General features: G+C 45.8%; 1 protein-coding gene across 1 annotated transcript; it reads left to right on the plus strand.

Annotated features, from left to right (window-relative positions):
- Positions 1–483: 483 nt before the first annotated feature.
- EXD2 (exonuclease 3'-5' domain containing 2) lies at positions 484–19223 on the plus strand. The gene is made up of 9 exons (XM_024218822.3): positions 484–544; positions 2905–3300; positions 4537–4793; positions 6548–6674; positions 7714–8039; positions 12518–12624; positions 12863–12998; positions 17566–17922; positions 18506–19223. Exons 2-9 carry the CDS (start codon positions 2962–2964, stop codon positions 18720–18722), a joined length of 1866 nt encoding a protein of 621 aa, XP_024074590.2. The 5' UTR covers positions 484–544; positions 2905–2961; the 3' UTR covers positions 18723–19223.
- The last annotated feature ends 248 nt before the right edge of the window (positions 19224–19471 follow it).

Consider the following 19471-nt stretch of genomic DNA (forward strand, 5'->3'; position numbering starts at 1 on the left):
CCTATAGAGTTGGTACCAACATCCCTATGACCACAGGCTGCTCTCCAGCATAGACAGCAAATGTGAAAAATCAGGACAGGGGGTTGAGGGTAAGAGGTGCCTACATAAGAAAAAGCCCCAAATAGCTGGACTTTCCCTATAAAATTGGGACATCTGGTCACCCTTCTCCAACATGAACTAGAAAGTTTATCTAGATGTCTTATGACGTGCACGGAGCTTTGCAACACTGATTTAACCACAGAACAGGTATTAACCCGAGCCCCTAGGATAACTGGACTCAACGCAGCCCCGGCACAGACCTACCCAGCCGGACAGCGCTTGCCGTACAAGATGGCAGCGCCCACAGGCCGAGAAGAATGCCGGGCTACACGGGAGGCTCCACCCTATAGGAACAGGAGACCGGAAGTGTCCCTTAATGCGGGCGCTCCGGGTGTGTGCCCGCCGGAAGCGTCCGTCGGTGCAGCAGGGTGTGGGGGCTGCAGCGCGGCGGGTTCCTACTGCCGGAGAGAAGCCAGTGTTCCGCTGCGGGCCCAGGCGCAGACAGGTCGGGGGCAGGGAGATGGCTGCGGAACCCCACGCGCGGTTCTCTGTACGGGGGCGGGGGCGTTGCGCGGGGCTGCTGGAACATGGTGCTGCTGCTTCCCTGCCGCGCCCAGCTGCCGATGGCGCCTCCTCGAGCGCCCAGCCCCGGCATCCCACCGCTGCAGACCCCAAATGTGGCCCCGCCCCAGGAATCCCCGCGGGGGGTCTCCCCGCGCCCCGCCAGGTGTGCGCGGTGGTGTCGCGCTGCTCCCGGGCTGCGGTAGTGCCGGGCTGGCCGGCTGCCAAGGGCAGGGTTTACAAGGGGGTGTTTCCTCCTCGTGCTTGTGGGGTCTAGAGCAGCCTGTGGGGTGTCTCATGTTGGTCTCTCCCTGCTGATGCGTGCAGCTGTTCCCCGGATCTGGGCTGGGTGGGGGGGTATGGTGCTGCCTGGCTCCTCCCACATGGTTCGGCTTGCAGGATCGGGGCCACAGGCCTCAGTCCTGCAAACAGTTAGACACGTGTAACCGTGCAGGACGCGAGTCCTTCCAGTGAAGTCAGTGCTACGCACATCTGCAGGTACTCACATGCTTTAAACTGTTTGCAGGAGTGGAATATTAGAACCCCATCCTGCAAATGAGTGGCTTTCCAGGTTTAGCTTTGCACACTCAGGGACATAGGACTGGAAGGGACCCTGTGTCATTGAGTTTAACCCCTGCCATCGTAGGCGGCATCATCAGATGGTCCCATTCATCAAACTCCATCTGAAAATTAGGCTATTTACACTGGAGGACATTGAAGTGAGTGGGGCTACATATGGGTGCATGTTCACCTTGTACTATCAGGACCTATATTACTTAGGGCAGCTCTACAGTTAAAATGCTGCATCGATGCAGCTGCATCGCTGTAGTGCTTAAGTGAAGACGTTCCTGTGCTGATGAGAGAGCTGCTTCTGTCAGTCTAGTTAAGCCACCTCTGAGACAGGTTGTAGCTGTATTGACAGGAGAAGCTCTCCTGCCGACATAGTGCTGCCTACACTGGACATTAGGTTGTATAACTACATGGCTCGGGTGTGGATTTTTCACACCCCTGACCAATGAAGTTATATTGATATAAGTCTGTAGTTTAGACCTGGCCTTAGTGTATGCCTACACTTAATATGGTGCAGCTGTGCCACAGTAGCGCTTCAGTGTAGACACTACCTATGCTGACAGGAGAAGTTTTCCCGTTGGTGTAGGTGATCCATGTCCCTGAGAGGCAGTAACTAGGTTGATGAATTCTACATGGGGATTTAGGCTGTTTTAACAATGCCGCTCAGAGGTGTGAATTTTTCACATCCCTGACCAATTTACTTAAACTGACCTAATTTTCTAGTGTAGATCAGGCCTTAGGTCCCCAGCAGAAAGGTGTTGGGATCCAATGAATTACTGCTGTACAAGATCATAGAAGTACTTTTAATGTACATATATTCACTGATGAAGTACAAATGGTTGTTCCCCAAACACATACATTATGGCAGCACTTACCAAAGCTTTGGGCACATCCCTGTCTGTCTGGAGGGGTGTGGACGGACCTCCCAGTTGTTTTGCGGAGTTTTCTCTTTGATTTTAAAAACAGGTCAAAGGTGTGAACTGCCCCAATCATTTTAATGGGTGATAACATAGATGCTGGTGTTGAGGCTTTAAATGTCAACATTGTGAACTATTATGTTGCTCATCAAAATAGAAGAATATCATGAGAATTTCAGTTGCATGGGCCTTTAGCAGCACTTGTTGGGGTTGAAGGAGTGGGACGTGAGCTTTCAGAAGTTTGAGAAATACTGGATTCTGGACCAAATTCTTTTCTTAGTTACTTTGGTGTAAATGAGTGGAATTACTCTAGATTTTGGTGTAATTGGTGTAACCAAGACCTGAATTTAGACTCATTAGCATTTAATACACCAATGCTCCAGGGTATGTCATTTGCTTTGATTCCTGATTTACTCCTGAGTAGAATCCAGTACATTTTAAAAATTCCATATTGCTTTATGATCCTGAGCTGTACTTAGATCTTTGTCTGAATAGTGGCAGTTTGATTTTCTCAATTTTATATTAAAGAAATTTTGAATAAATTAGAACATAAGAATGGCTGTACTGGGTCAGACCAAAGGTCCATCTAGCCCAGTATCCTGTCTACCGACAGTGGCCAATGCCAGGTGCCCCAGAGGGAGTGAACCCAACAGGCAATGATCAAGTGATCTCTCTCCTGCCATCCATCTCCACCCTCTGACAAACAGAGGCTAGGAACACCCTTCCTTACCCATCCTGGCTAATATCCATTAACAGACTTAACCTCCATGAATTCTTAAACATCTATTCTTCATCTGTCCTGCTTTTTTCGTTGCAGTCTGTACGAAAATTCTGCAGTACCATTTTGAGTGGGTGAAGCGGAGGAGGATGAAAAATGCCCAGACAAACAGCAGTGACAGTTACTGTGGCCACCCTGTTGGGCATTGCAGTTGGGGGTCTGGTTTTGTGGAAAGTAAGCCAGCGTCGGAAAGAAAAGGTCTGTGGTGGTGGTAACCAAGTTGGAGCTTTAAGAAGGTCAGGAGATGAGGAACTGACGGAAGTGGAGGAAAAGGAGTTGCATTCGTGTGTCAGTTCTCCCACCATTACCTGGGTAGAGAAGATCCTTGGTGCAGAAATAGTGATAGTTTCACAGGCAGAGGAGTGGGATCGAGTGGAACCATTACTGAAAAAGGAGCTGCAGAGGTGTCCAGTCCTTGGGATTGACTGCGAGTGGGTAAGTGTTTGATCAAGGAAAATCTGTCCTCCAGCCTCCTAGGGCAAAGGCAGAGAATTGATGAGGCTTTGAATATTTCTTGCGCCAACACCATTGGGTTACCTAGGGAGGTGGTGGAATCTCCTTTCTTAGAGGTTTTTAAGGTCAGGCTTGACAAAGCCCTGGCTGGGATGATTTAGTTGGGGATTGGTCGTGCTTTGAGCAGGGGGTGGGACTAGATAACCTCCTGAGGTCCCTTCCAACTCTGATATTCTATGATTCTATGATTCTGGAGGCTCAGGCCTTTTTGAGTATGTCTACACTGCACACTAAGCCTGGCCCTCTTCTGAGGGGTGAATTTCACCTACACTGCATACATTAACTAAGCTAAGGGGGAAAAAAGGACTGAATGGTGAGATCTGTTAGGCTGTGAAATAGTCACCCAAGGAAAATGGGGGAAGCCACATTGCTTGTGTCTCTTAAAATTAGACTTGATACTGCACTAGAGAATATACTGTATGAAACAATGCTACAGTGGACTGGGGTTCTCAGGATAAATTATTTGGTGGCCTCAGAGTGCAGCCACCAACTCTTGCTGGTGGCTGCTCTCACACTTTTCTCTAAAATACTTAATTAGCTTTAGGAAAAACAAATAAATATGCACATATACAGGTCCAAATCATTGTAATTTATTTATTGCTAGCTAGTAAGTCTCTTGTGAAAAGTGATATTAACGAATATACAAATCCGCTGTGAAAAGTGAGACTTGCTCAGCCCTGGCAAGCCTGGGGACGAATTAAGCCCTGGATGGGAGCCAGGGGAGGCAGTGAGTGGGTTGGAGCCTGAAGCCCGGTGTCCGGAGGATGGGGCCTGCAGCTACGCGGCTGGAGCCTGGAGCCCTGTGGCCTAAGCCTCACCGCCCCTGGGAAGGTGGGGAACTCACTGGCTGCCTGCTCCTCCAGCATTGTGCCCTAGGTGTCTCCAGAGTTGGGCAGGGCCCAGCCCCAGCAGCCAACACCAAGGCAGTGCATCCAGGAGCACCAAGGAGAGGGAGGGGCCACTACTTTGCCCCCTCCCAACCACAGCCCAGCATGCTGTGGCCGCAAGAAAAGGCCCTGGTGGCTGCATTTGAGAAACGCTGGACTAGATCACTTAATAGGTCTTTTCTGTCTGTAATGCCTATGATTCTGTTGTGGTTTATTCTGTACCCAGACACTAATACTTTAACGCCAGTGCTGTTTGGTTCTTTGGTTTCAGGTGTCAGTGGAAGGAAAGGCCAGTCCTGTATCCCTCTTACAGATGGCCTCTTCCAGTGGCTTTTGCATTCTTGTTCGATTGCCCAGGTTGGTCAGCAGTGGACAGACTGTCCCAAAGTCTTTACTGGACATCTTGGCAGATAGCACTATATTAAAAGTTGGGGTCGGATGTTGGGAAGATTCTTGCAAGCTACTTCAGGACTATGGCCTTGCAGTCAAAGGGAGCGTAGACCTCCGGTACCTCGCAATGAGACAGAGGTGCGTATCCATACACAACAGCAGTGTACTTGGGGTGTACAATTTTAATTTGAAATCTTTAAAAATGAATTTGATTCTGATGAAGGATGCTACATTGGTAGTCCTGGATTTGTCTTCAGAACAGTTATGGCCTGGGTAGCAGCAGTGCAAGCCTCCTCTTTCCCCCCGCCCTTGCAGTATGCCTCAAACTATGACCCAGGCAGACCAACTCTTCCGGGGATAAGGGGATAGAGTCTCCATTCAGTCCTTGCGCTCTGTGCTGAGGCTGTGAGAATGGAAGCCAAGTAGTGCCAATTGTGGTGGTGGTTTTTGTAATGAGGGCATCTATTAGGAACTCAACTAGTACTTCCAAGCAGTTTGTATATATTGTAACTTCTACCCAGTGGCTCACAATTTCAAACTAAACTAGTATTGAATTGTAAGAGAGTCTTGATAATTAAGACAAAGACCTAAAAGAGGCAGAAAGGGAAACACACCTGGTCTCTGTATACAGTAGACTGTTTTTTCTCTCCATCTTCTAGGGTGTACTACTCATTTTATCCTCTCCGAAAGGGTCTTGCAGACCCATTCTGAGTGCTTATGGGCTGTCACACCATGGAAAACACTGGTTATATCATAATCAGGTGAACAGCCTTCTCAGACTGGCTCCATATCTAACAGCCAGGATTTGAAACGTTGCCTGTCACCATTTACACCATGTACATAAACACGGCAACTTAACTGTTCATTTATCTGCATGGTGACCAGTGAAAGGAAAGTTAAACTTCAAATATTGGAGACCCTATCTTCCTTCCTCTCACCTAAATATTTGGATTTGGCCTACATTGCTTTTGGAGGAGGGGAGGGCAAACTGACATGCATATTGGATAGTGCTCAGTGATCAAGGAAGACCCACAAACAAATTCTAGCTATGCAAATTGAGTGGTCAGCAGATGAGTGGAAAGAGATGATTACCAGACTTCTTGAGAAATGTACAAAATTAATCTGCTTTTAGTTTTCTCCTTTAATAATTCTGTTTACATTAAAGATACAACAATATTTTCTAATGTTACTTTCATGTTGAAGAAATAAAGTTATAACCTTTTGCCTAGAAACACTCCTCAATTGCAATATTTTACAGGCCTTTGTCCTGTGTAACTGATTTGGAGTGTAAGTCTGTTGGCCTTGTGCCACTTCTTTAGCAATCATGATTATTAGAGAACATGGAATCCTTGAGTCTTTCATTGGGCAGTTGAAATGTGTATTTTCTGATTCTTCTCCTCTAAAGCAGTGACTGGATCTCTCATTTCTCAGCAAATTGTAGCCCATTCCTGGCCATTTGATCTAGTGGCATTTCAATTCCATACAGCAAACTTGCCCGTTACTGTAGGATATCTCTCCTTTTCATTCAGAGGCAGACAGCTGATGGAAAGATCCCCACGCTTTCTCTCAAAAAGAAATTCTTAGATTCTGTAATGATCTAGTGTCTGTATTATGTGAAACAGCTTCAAGAGGGAATTGGTAACATTCATGCTTGAGATCTTCTGCTCCAAAACTAACCAGTGACCAAAAGAACCAAGAGCTATGCTAGCTTAGCCAGTAAAGCTTATATATGAGCAGGTGTCCTGTTCCTATAGTGGTCACTGACACATACATCATCTAATCACACACTTCAGTAGTTCCTCTTGTTCAAATAGATTCAGGGTGGATGCGAACATTTTTCAATTTGATTGGTGCTTTTATCCATTTATTTGCTTTTGTTTGTTAAACTGAAGGAAGGATCTGCTCTGTAATGGACTCAGCCTCAAATCTCTAGCTGAGAACGTCTTAAACTGCCCACTTGACAAATCTCTTCGCTTGCGCTGCAGCAACTGGGAGGCAGAAGAGCTGACTCAAGACCAGGTGTGTCTTCTGATTGTAGTTATTCTTTTGTGAGGAGGAATAGTCTTGTGGCTAAAGGACAGGATTTGGAGTCAAGAGATCTGAGGTCTGTTCCAGCTCTGCCACAAGCTCATTGTGTGACTGGTCCAGACGTTTCATCTCTCTCCACCTCAGTTTCCCTCTCTTTAAATGGGGATAATTTCCTATCTTGGAGGTGGTGGTGGTGGGGGGGGGTTCAAGGCTTAATCTTTGGAAAGCTGTTTGACATATTTGGATGTAAGGGGATTGAAGTGCCAAGTATTATCTCTATTCATAGGCAAGCGCCAAGGACCTGGTGATTGTTGATCTGTGAGGGTTTTGTGAGTGGTCTGTATCTGGTTTGGAGATTGAGCCTTGAAGGTGCTGAGCACGCTCATCCTGATTCAGCAAAGTCCTTGAGCACCTGCTTAACTTCAAGCACATGAGTAATCACATAGACTTGAATGGAACCACTCATGCTTAACTTTAAGCAGATGCTCAAAGACTTTGCTTGACAAGAGCCTGTGTGCTTAGCCCCTTCAGGACTGAGCCTATAATGAGCAGATTATCATTGAGCTTTTGGAGAGCAGGGAGGTAAATATAAAAAGGTGTGTCTACCTTTGAAGTCAGTCAGTCTGTGGTGTAAAATGGACAGGATTACAGTGAGCATGTGTAAATATTGTCTTTTGAGCTCTGCTTGTCCTTCACTCTTAAATTGACTGTAGCAATCTACAATATAATACCTTCTGGCTCCCTCTAGGGGTCAACTGGCTACACTGTAGATTACTGGAAGGGCTTCAGGTTGCATTATTAAGAGGAGGGTCTGTGGTTCTAGGTAGGGAACACTAGAGGCTCCCAGACCCTTACTTCAGCGCTCAGTGCTGGAACTCTGTGTAAGTTCCTAAGTCAAATAAATGCTGCTCCCTCTTTACGTAGAAATGATGTTTCACATTCGCTGTGTTGGGGGATCTTGTCTCAGGTCCTCACAAGGCGTTAGCCCTCCTTCTGCACAGTAACACAGAGCTCTGGCTCTTTTCCCCAGGTCACTTATGCTGCCAAGGATGCCCAGGTCTCAATGGCTCTGTTTCTCCATCTGCTGGGATTTTTCTTCATCCCTGCTGCATCTGGAGGTGAAAATGCTGTTGTTGCTTGGGCAAAGGTACTGGGCAAGTGCCAGGGCTTGATGGATGTCCCATTCAGAGGAAGAAGTAGCAGCAGTCTAGGAGGTGATGGAAATGGAGAGGTGGACTCCCAGCAGAAACCAAGGAATCGGAAGTCTGCAACTAATGGCCAGTCCCCAGTAAATCAACAAGTGAAGGATCCCCGCAAACAGAAGCGAAAGCCCCTTGGTGTGGGATATTCTGCAAGGTAATTGCATGAGCCTTTTTTACTGTATGCACCGTAACTAAATTTGCAAGGACAGGATTTTGATTGATACTTCCAGCCCTGCTCATTATGGTTATGCACATTCACTATTGCTGGTGTTCAATAGCTAACCCTGAGAGTTAAATGTAAGATATAAGTGATGGAAAAAATGAGTCAGATACATTTACCAAAGGATAAAAGAAAGCTCAAGATCATTCTGATACTATAGAGGTTCTAACCCACTGAGCGCACCTCAGAGCAATATGACATTTGCCATTCTGCTTTCTAAAATAGGGATATAATCAGGTATAACTTAACTGCCTCAGAGCTCAGGAAGGCAAATCTCTGGTCTGCACCTAAGCAGAGCATTTCACAGTTGGCCAGGCAGGATGGATAATGCTAGACTGAGGGGTCGTTTTCTTCGCAGGCACCAGCTGTTAACTATTGCTGAAGGCAGGATACGAGACTTCAACCAATGGTCTGATCTGATCAGGCAAATCCTAAATTCTTATGTAACAATGGAATCTGACTGTCTGAAACTTCAGTTATTTTATTTACAATGTTTTTAAATTAAAACAAGTTAGATAAACCTTCTTAATCTGAATCCAGCAAGGGGAGATGCAGAATTGATATGCCTGTTTTTAAATTTAATTTGATTATATCAGAGATTTTATATACACAAATATGGGGAGTTAAACAACTTCAGTCATAGCCAAATGAAAAGGAAAAATAGACATTTCAACATTAACTTTCTCCTTTAAGATTCTCAGGTTAGCTGTGGGGGAGATAATTTAATGGAGCCAGAAAACTGATTCATTAGTATTCTTTAACAATTAAAATAGAAATAACAGTGTTCTGTTACTTACGTGTGATTTTCTCTGGTCACTTCATATTTCCAGGAAACATTTTGAGCCAACATCAAACAGCCCAAGAAGGGCTCAGCCCCCTAGGAAAAACTAAATAGCTGATCGAACAGAATTCTAAGCTAAATCCAGGCTGTCGTCTCTATTTGATAATTTATTTATTTTTTTAAAACAAGAAGTTCCTTCATTAGAGACACTTAAAACTAGTCAAGACAAAGTGCTGGAGAACATATTGTAGGGAATAATCCTTCCCTGGTCTCTAGGGTTAGATTAGATGTGATTCAAAAGATTTTTTTCTGTTGCTGATTTCTAGGAGAATGTTTGTTTTCATTTGAAAAAAAAAATTTTGATCCATAAATCACTCAGATGACACCTTTGACTGAGCTATTACATCTGCCTCTCCATTTATTTTCTGTATCCTCTATCTTGGCTGGCCAGGCTAAACAATGTTGTCTTTACTACAAAAAATTTCCACCAGTGCTTACTACCAGTTCACCTGAACTGCTGATAATCACTAGAAGGAGCCTTAGAATAGACAAATCCCAGCATCTTCCTGTGTTTTTTTTTATCACCATGCACTGGTGGAAATATTTTTGTCAAATTCCCTACTGTAGAGACGGTACGAATTACTGAATAATTTAAATTTGTGCAAGAGTTCTTGGCCTGATACTTCTTGCGATAGCAGTTCAACTCAGGGAATGTTTACTGCTGTGATCACACTGGTGCTGGTGAATAGAGTAAGGCTTGTAGGGGAAGGAGCACTTTGCACTACAACAGTAGCTGTCCAGAGGGTTAGTTAAACAGAAGTTAAAAAGTACAGTGAGTAAAGTGAAATCCCTGCAAGCTGCATGGACACTTTTCAAAGACACCATAATAGAGGCCCAACTTCAATGTATACCCCAAATTAAGAAACACAGTAAAAGAACTAAAAAAGAGCCACCGTGGCTTAACAACCATGTAAAAGAAGCAGTGAGAGATAAAAAGACTTCCTTTAAAAAGTGGAAGTCAAATCCTAGTGAGGCAAATAGAAAGGAGCATAAACGCTGCCAAATTAAGTGCAAGAATGTAATAAGAAAAGCCAAAGAGGAGTTTGAAGAACGGCTAGCCAAAAACTCCAAAGGTGGTAATAAAATGTTTAAGTATATCAGAAGCAGGAAGCATGCTAAACAACCAGTGGGGCCCTTGATGATCGAGATACAAAAGGAGCGCTTAAAGACGATAAAGTAATTGCGGAGAAACTAAATGGATTCCTTGCTTCAGTCTTCACGGCTGAGGATGTTAGGGAGATTCCCAAACCTGAGCCGGCTTTTGTAGGTGACAAATCTGAGGAACTGTCACAGATTGAAGTGTCACTAGAGGAGGTTTTGGAATTAATTGATAAATTTAACATTAACAAGTCACCGGGACCAGATGGCATTCACCCAAGAGTTCTGAAAGAACTCAAATGTGAAGTTGCGGAACTCTTAACTAAGGTTTGTAACCTGTCCTTTAAATTGGCTTCTGTACCCAATGACTGGAAGTTAGCTAATGTAACGCCAATATTTAAAAAGGGCTCTAGAGGTGATCCCGGCAATTACAGACCGGTAAGTCTAACGTCGGTACCGGGCAAATTAGTCGAAACAATAGTTAAGAATAAAATTGTCAGACACATAGAAAAACATAAACTGTTGAGCAATAGTCAACATGGTTTCTGTAAAGGGAAATGGTGTCTTACTAATCTATTAGAGTTCTTTGAAGGGGTCAACAAACATGTGGACAAGGGGGATCCAGTGGACATAGTGTACTTAGATTTCTAGAAAGCCTTTGACAAGGTCCCTCACCAAAGGCTCTTAAGTAAAGTAAGTTGTCATGGGATAAAACGGAAGGTCCTTTCATGGACTGAGAACTGGTTAAAAGACCGGGAACAAAGGGTAGGAATTAATGGTAAATTCTCAGAATGGAGAGGGGTAACTAGTGGTGTTCCCCAAGGGTCAGTCCTCGGACCAATCCTATTCAACTTATTTATAAATGATCTGGAGAAAGGGGTAAACAGTGAGGTGGCAAAGTTTGCAGACGATACTAAACTGCTCAAGATAATTAAGACCAAAGCAGACTGTGATGAGCTTCAAAAAGATCTCACAAAACTAAGGGATTGGGCAACAAAATGGCAAATGAAATTTAATGTGGATAAATGTAAAGTAATGCACATTGGAAAAAATAACCCCAACTATACATACAATATGATGGGGGCTAATTTAGCTACAACAAGTCAGGAAAAAGATCTTGGAGTCATTGTGGATAGTTCTCTGTAGATGTGCGCGCAGTGTGCAGAGGCGATCAAAAAAGCAAACAGGATGTTAGGGATCATTAAAAAGGGGATACAGAATAAGACTGAGAATATATTATTGCCCTTATATAAATCGATGGTACGCCCACATCTCAAATACTGCGTACAGATGTGGTCTCCTCATCTGAAAAAAGATATACTGGCACTAGAAAAGGTTCAGAAAAGGGCAACTAAAATGATTAGGGGTTTGGAACGGGTCCCATATGAGGAGAGATTAAAGAGGCTAGGACTCTTCAGCTTGGAAAAGAGGAGACTAAGAGGGGATATGATAGAGGTATATAAAATCATGAGTGATGTGGAGAAAGTGGATAAGGAAAAGTTATTTACTTATTCCCATAATACAAGAACTAGGGGTCACCAAATGAAATTAATAGGCAGCAGGTTTAAAACAAATACAAGGAAGTTCTTCTTCACGCAGCGCACAGTCAACTTGTGGAACTCCTTACCTGAGGAGGTTGTGAAGGCTAGGACTATAACAGCATTTAAAAGAGAACTGGATAAATTCATGGTGGTTAAGTCCATCAATGGCTATTAGCCAGGATGGGTAAGGAATGGTGTCCCTAGCCTCTGTTTGTCAGAGGATGGAGATGGATGGCAGGAGAGAGATCACTTGATCATTGCCTGTTGGTCCACTCCCTCTGGGGCACCTGGCATTGGCCACTGTCGGTAGACAGGATACTGGGCTAGATGGGCATTTGGTCTGACCCGGTACGGCCGTTCTTATGTTCTTATGTTCATCCCTGCTCCTGAGCAATTATCTAGCTTTGTTGCCACAGTTCTGCTCAGGGCCTCCTGGCTGGAAGATGCAGCACATCTTCCTCCTCAGGCATTTAGTTTTGTTAAAGGGGTGCTGTCAAAGTAAAGATATTGTTTGGAAAAAATAATTCCTTCCCTGTATTGCTGAAAACACCGGAGAGCATCCAAACCAGATTTTAAACATATAGGTTACTTTTCACCGTTGAGAGTTGCTCACTTTTAATTCTGAAATGTAAGCAAGCCTATCGTCAATGATAGCTCAACAGAGGGTTCAAAGTTCCCAGCTGCTGATCTGGGAAACAGCCAGTAGTTGTAGCCAGTAGTTGTAGCCAGAACAGTCAGTCACTAAGGATTTTGTTGCCCTCGGTGACAGCCTGATCTGCCAGTATAGTGCTTGGCCCATAAATACATGTTGCTGAGGGCTAGAAGTGTGTGTACTCCTGGGGGCACTGGTCTGACTTGTATGTAGGTACATAGAGCTCAGTTTCTGGGGTCCTGTTTATTTTAATTGTCATGATGTTCACCCTGTTTCACAGAAAATCTCCCCTGTATGATAACTGCTTCCTGCATGCACCAGATGGACAGCCTCTGTGCACTTGTGATCGCAAAAAGGCCCAGTGGTACCTGGACAAGGGCATTGGAGGTACGTATGCCAGTCCTCATATTAGTCTGTATCTAGGAAAGAGATCTTTTCTTTGCCATGATATTGTTGGGTGAGAAATGATACTTTTGAGAAGGGGCCCAGGTCTGAACAGAGATCCAATTACTGGAGATGTTGGGGGAAGGAATAAACAGGATGTGTCCCCTGACTTTGTGCATAATTCATTTAGCTTTCCACATGCAACTGTTAAAGGCCTCCCTCTCTGCCTCCACCCTTCCAGAGTTGGTGAGCACAGATCCATTTGTTGTGAAGCTGCAGTTCGAGCCCTCAGGACGTCCTGAGTCACAAGTTGATTACTATCTGACAGTCAAGGAGAACCTGTGTGTGGTGTGTGGCAAGAGAGAGTCCTACATCCGGTGAGTTTTTACACACTGCAGGGAAGAAAAATACATCTGGTAGAGTAAGACCTAGACCCTGATTAAGTTCAGTCTCTACCATAAGGAACTTTGTGTTATTTACCAGTGGGAGGTAAACTGGGACACAGTCATGCTTGTGTAGAATTCAGGGTGTATATCTCGGGTAGGCCGTAGCCATTCGAGGACCACATGATCATATGTAAGGGCTACGTTTTAGTCACGGGTATTTTTAGTAAAAGTCATGGACAGGTCAATAAACAAAAATTCACGGCCTGTGACCTGTCCATGACTTGTACTATGTATCCCTAACTAAAACTTGGGCCAGGGCACCGCAGGTGCTCTAGGGGAGGGTGGGGTGCCACGGGTGCACCGCGGGAGGGGAAGAGAAGAGGGGGAGGGCCGGGGCGCCGCGGGCGCTCCATGGGGGGAGGGGAGGAGAGGGTGGGCTGGAGCACCGCGGGTGCTCCATGGGGGGGGGGGGGGGAGAGGGTGGGCCGGGGGGCCGGGGGGTGCCCTTGGGGGGGGTGGGGGGGGGAGGAGGGCTGGCAGGCTCCCTATCTGGCTCTGCGCAGCTCCCCGGAACCAGCCGGCATGTCCCTGCAGCTCCTAGGGGGAGGGAAGGCCAGGGGGGCTCTGTGCGCTGCCCCCACCACAAGCGCTGGCTCCGCAGCTCCCATTGGCTGGGAACGCACAGGCAGGGGCAGCGTGCGGAGCCCCCTGGTTCCTCCACCTAGGAACTGCAGGGACATGTCAGCCGCTTATGGGGAGCCCCCCGAGGTAAGAGCTGCCTCCCACCCTAAACCTCTGCTCCAGCTCTGAGCCCCCTCTCACACCCAAACTACTGCTGCTGCTGGGGCGGGAAGGGAGGGGGGCGCGGTGGCCCAAGACTGCCCCAGCAGTGGCCGGTGCGGCTGGCCCAGGGGCTGCCCAAGCTGCTCAGGAAGCCCCGGAACCAGCCACACTGGCCTCTGCAGAAGTCATGGAATCCGTGACAGACTCGCAGCCTTAATCGTATGTCTCTGGACAAGTTTCACATGCGAGAGAGGTTGACATTCCTTCCAGTAGAGAGCAGTTGTGTTTACTCTCACTAGAGAACAAGCTGTGTTCAAACACAGAGTGCAGACTGCAGTCCAGCCTGTACAGGCTAGTGGTACACATACCTCCCCAGTTTAACTTTTTTCTCAATGAAAGAGAATAAAAAACCCTCTGTGACGTTTTGGGAACAACCAAGACCAGTAAGGGGTTCTGTCACTGCCCGCCCTTTAACTTTGGAGGCCTTCGTGCTGTGCAGCTGTGGTTCAGATCCATGACACCAGTAGCCAGCCCACAAGTGCATGCTCTCACCAGTCTAGTCACTCCTTGGAGTGTGACACCAACAGCCCTTCCAGTTCCGAGTCTCCCCAAATCTGTACTTCCCGAGTTCTTAACTACCAGATACTCTGATTTTTCAGTTTGTCACCTGAGAAGGTGTAAAACCAGCCCCCTGGATACCAACTACTTTGGTATGCACGTTCCCCACAGCTTGCATGCGAGAGACTTGCTTGGGGTAAAAATAAACAAAAGGTTTATTTAATAGCAAAACCCCAGATTCAAAGATAAGAATAAGGGAAAGCAAGCCTATACAGGTTACACAGCAAATAAACATAAACATAAAAACTAGCTCAGACTTTTACTCTTCCATATTAGATAAAATCCCTTTTATAATATAAGTTACCTTTTGCCATAAGACAGTTTCTCTGCATACCCACTAGCTAGAGGTGGGATCCAGCGTTCATGGAGAGCGTCTCACCACAAGACTGTCCCTCAAGGTGTGGATAAAAAACCTGAGTCCCAAGCCCGTTTTTAAAGGCTTTTTCCTTTCTTTTTTTTTTTGGTTTGTTTGTTCCTGTCTCTGGTGACTCATGTTTATTCAGAGCGGGGAAATTCCCTCTTGACTTGATAGCCCAGATGTCTCAATGTCTTTCGTTAACTCTAATGGCCCATCATTGTCTTTCCTGGGCTGGACCATGTATCATTACTTGAAGCCAGTTTCATGTAAACGTCCGGTTTGGGCGGTGCCCCTCCTTGCTTCACTGCTTAGCCCCCGCTGGGAGGTGTCGTTGAAGCTGTAGTATGGATTATTAACACAGTTTTCTATATTCACAAATACATAGCTCCATAACCACAGTCTGTACACACATCTCATAATGACCATCAAGTTCAGAATATTACAAGCTTTCATAAAAGACCTTATTCATTATACTTTTATAGTACAATAATACGGTATGCAATCATTTGGTTTAACTGATCATTTGGGGGATTTAAACCATCTGTTTTCCCTGTTGGTGTCCGGACCCTGACTGTCACACTTTTCTGTATTTAATCCTGTTGTTAGCATTTAAATGGCCCAGGTGAGCTGTGACACCTACATATCCATAAAGCTAATTGGTGTGGAGGAGGGTGAGTTCTAGTCTTTACAGCTGCTATTGTTTAGCTAGGAGAAGTGTCCTGCAAGGCTACATGAACTGACCAGCAGCATGGTCACTTTATAGTGCGACAGCTGTGCCTCTGTAGCAGAAAAAGACAGACATATTTATTGTTAAATGAAAGCTTCCAATTTCTGAAAAATTCATCCAAATGCATCAGAAACTGTGGAGAGAATCTAAAACCCTTTGTGTGACCATTGGGCTGTCTGGCTGCAGATTTCTTCTGGGTTAAGGGTGCTTTCTTCATAGATTTTCTGGGAAAGAATGTTGGAATGTTTTTACAAAGGCCTGTACAATCTTGTTGCAAACTTTCCCAGTAGCCTTTCCTGTCTCTTGAAGCCCCCCGAGTCTAGGCCAAGCAGGGCGCACGCTCAGTTCTTTTCATCCCTTCAGATGTCATATGAGAGCCCAGGGCTTCATCAGCGTGATAAAAATGCTCATATGTCTACTAAGGCTGTGTCTACACTGCCACTTTCAGGGCTAAAACTTTAGTGATTCAGGGGTGTGAAAAAACACCCCCCTGAGCGACAAAAGTTTTAGCGCTGAAAAGCGCCAGTATAGACAGCACTTTATTGCCAGGAGCTACGCTCCCGTCGATAAAGCTACCACCGCTCGTTCAGGGCAGTTATTTTTTATCACCGGGAGAGCGCGATAAAGCGTGAGTACACTGCCCATGTCACAGTGCTGCTGCGCTGTAATGTGGGCAGTGTAGACATACCCTTGGTGTGCTCAGTAGTGATTTTGCAGTTGCTCATAACTATAAAATTTCATTCCACCCCTGAAGCCCTCATTGAGGGTAACATGCCACAGATGAAGGTTTTGATTAGACATTTTCGTGATACTAAAATGACCCAGTATGGCCATTCTTATGTTCTTATGAACGTACACATTTTTGTCTTTAACTATGAATCAGCTCTGAAAAATACCTCTAAAATGGCACTGTGGGGTCATTTTGGGTTGTGGGGTGGGTTGTGATTAATTTTCATTGATTTTTACATGAAGAAAACAAACAACAGAAAGATAATTGACTTACAGCTTGTATATGTTTCAATATACTGCATGCTTTATGGGATTGCCCGTAGAATTCTGCAATCTTACTAGTCGTCAAATCTTCAAGACATAGACCTAACACATTAGGGTGGGGGTTAGAGAAGTAAAATAGGAGAAGACACGTAACTAGGAAAGGGAGGGAAGACAGGGACTAGGAAAGGGAGCATTTAGGTGGAATGGAGGTTTGGCTTTCTTTGAGTAGTCGCAACATTTTTTATCTAAATGTATCTAAAAGCAAGGCCCAAATTTCTTTGACTTCTTACACAGGGTTCCCTGTTGATTATCTCTCAGTAGCTTCCAGAGAAAACATACCTAGGTTAAAAAGGAGTTTTTTCTAATTGCCCTGCCTGCAAGACTCATGCTGAGATCTGAAGGTCAAGCTGGGCTGCTTCTTTCTTGTTCATTATCACGAGTAATAAAGATACTGTAGGCCATATTTTGCAGTTAGTTACACCTGTGCAATTCCTTTGTGCCCTCTGGGGATGCACAGTGTAGCTGAGGGTAGAAATTGGTCCTACATTTGGAATTGGGCCCAGTCCTGCAAGCACTGAGGCATCTGCCTTACTTCACACATGAGCAGTCCCTTTGAGGTTAATAGGACTACTCCTAGGAGTATCGTTAAACATATGCATAAGTACATGCAGGATTGGGGATTTTGTTAGGAATTCTTTTGATGCACTGGCCAGGACAGAATCTAGTGATGTCTCTGTAGGGTTAACATTAGTAGAAAGCAAAAATACATTTCTGTCACTAAGGTCATCAGATTGGCCATGGAGTACACATAGAGAACTGATCCAATGCTATCTTTACAGGCGTTTTTCTGACTTTTTAAAAAAATAACTTTAAAAGAGTGGATTTTCCCCCAACTCAAAAATAACCAAGATTATCCTCAGTCTTTACAAAAGCACCCCTGGGCTAAGACCAAATGTGGAAAGCTCCAGCTTCTGGGATGGTTCCTTTTCTATATCAGTCTTCCATCAGGCGTGTAAGTTGTAGTTGATGGCAGCAGCCGTCTGAAATCTTAGTTAAGACTGTTGCTGTTTCCTTCCCAGGAAGAACATTGTACCTCATGAGTACAGGAGACACTTCCCCATCCAGATGAAGGACCACAACTCCCATGATGTTCTGCTGCTTTGCACTTCCTGCCATGCCATCTCCAATTACTACGACAATCATCTCAAGCAGCGGCTGGCTGAGGAGTTCGGTGCCCCCATTGGCTGCGAGGAAGGGGTGCGCCTGCTGGAGGACCCCCTGCGAAGGCAGGTCCGGTCAGGGGCCAGGGCTTTGCTGAATGCAGACAGCCTGCCTGACACCAGGAGGGAGGAGCTGCTGCAAGGAATCAAGGACTTCTTTAACACAGAGACCATTACATCAGAGATGCTCCAGGAAGCAGCAGGCCTGGAAACCAGGTATTACAAGAGCCCAGTGACTAGGTCTAGTGTTTCAGCCATCTGTGTGTGCGCATATGTATATTTATGTATTTAGACTTCAGTTACAGAAAAAGACACCGCGCCAAGGCCCTAGGTGCCCTGATACATAAATAGTACAACAGCAACAAAAATCCCAGCAGCATTGGTAGAGCTAAGTAATAGGCCTATTTTTCCCCCCAAGCTCCTTTAAAAATACCTCCTGTTATTTTAATCTCCCTGTAAAACCAGGGCCAGAGTTTAACAAACTGGGTGTTTACACAGCGCGTTACAAACACAGTGCTGCAGAGCTCCATGCAGGCACAGGGAACCCCCAGCACCGATACACCTGTGAGATTGGGGCTATAGATTACGTGTTTCCTGCAGTGAGACGCTTACAGTCTCTCAGGGTGTGGGGAGTAGTCGGGTGGACAACTCTGTTGGCCCAGCCTGCCTAGTTGAGCCTTGTGTTTGTCAAGTGCTTTGGGTGTGAGGGTGCCCAGCACATCACGGTATTGGGAGCTTTGGGAGACCGAGAGTCCCATAATGGGCTTGCGTGAAACCAACCCCCCTTGTGTCTTGGCAGGATTTGTAATGAGAGCTACATGCCGCATGGGCTGAAGGTGGTGCAGTGCTTCGCCAAAGGGGGGCTGCGCTCACTCATGGAGCTGGAGAGGCGCTGGCGGCAGCACTTTCTGGACACCATGCAACCGAAGCATCTCCCAAAGCGGTGGTCAGTCAACCACAATCATGGGAAGCTGATTCGAAAATATGGGGAGGACCTTCGGATCGAGCTGTCGTGAAAGTGACTCCAGACAGCGACTGGAAGGACTATTTGACTTTCATCTCCCGGTTGGAACTGCAAGCTCCTGGGTGCAGGATGGCCCAGGGAGACTCCCGTTGTCAGCAGTGGCTCTGCTGGGACTCAACAACACTACCAATGGTTAAATCATGTGACTTCAATGTTAAAAGGTGGTTTGGAATTTTTAACCCTAGTCTGAATGGAGCTGCTTGGTTCTTCACCATCTTGTTCTACAGAGATGGGGCCTTCATGTATGCAGACATAAGCCCCTCCACTTTTATTAGACTGTTTCAATCCACAGTGGATGTGCTAAGGAGACTTCTCCTCTGCTCAAAGTGACCGTACAAAAATTGACACTTTCCTAACTGTTCTGACCCCTCTGCCATCTTTGGGGAGAAATGAACAGGGCAGATTCTGCCAGAGAGAGGTTATATCAGCATGAATTTGTGATGACCAGCATCCCCTGAGAGGTGTGTTGCATCCAGTTCGTCCACCTAAGCACCATGGATATGAACCTGTTTGGGATATGAACCTGTTTGTTGTTTCCAAGCACTACTGTGGACTGATCCCCTTCATCCCATGGTTTCTCCTCCAAATTAATCCACAATTCCACCCCCACCCCTTGCTTTCGGTGCAGGCCATCTGCACCCGGGTTAGCTTTTCTCGGAGGAAACCTTCTGTAATGATGCAGGGACTCACCCCTGCGGCGCCTCCTGCTGGTTTTCTCGGGAATTAGCTCTTCAGTATAAG

Source organism: Terrapene carolina, unplaced genomic scaffold (genome assembly GCF_002925995.2).
Source record: "Terrapene carolina triunguis isolate 2854851 unplaced genomic scaffold, T_m_triunguis-2.0 Scaffold96, whole genome shotgun sequence".
Classification (NCBI taxonomy): domain Eukaryota; kingdom Metazoa; phylum Chordata; order Testudines; family Emydidae; genus Terrapene; species Terrapene triunguis.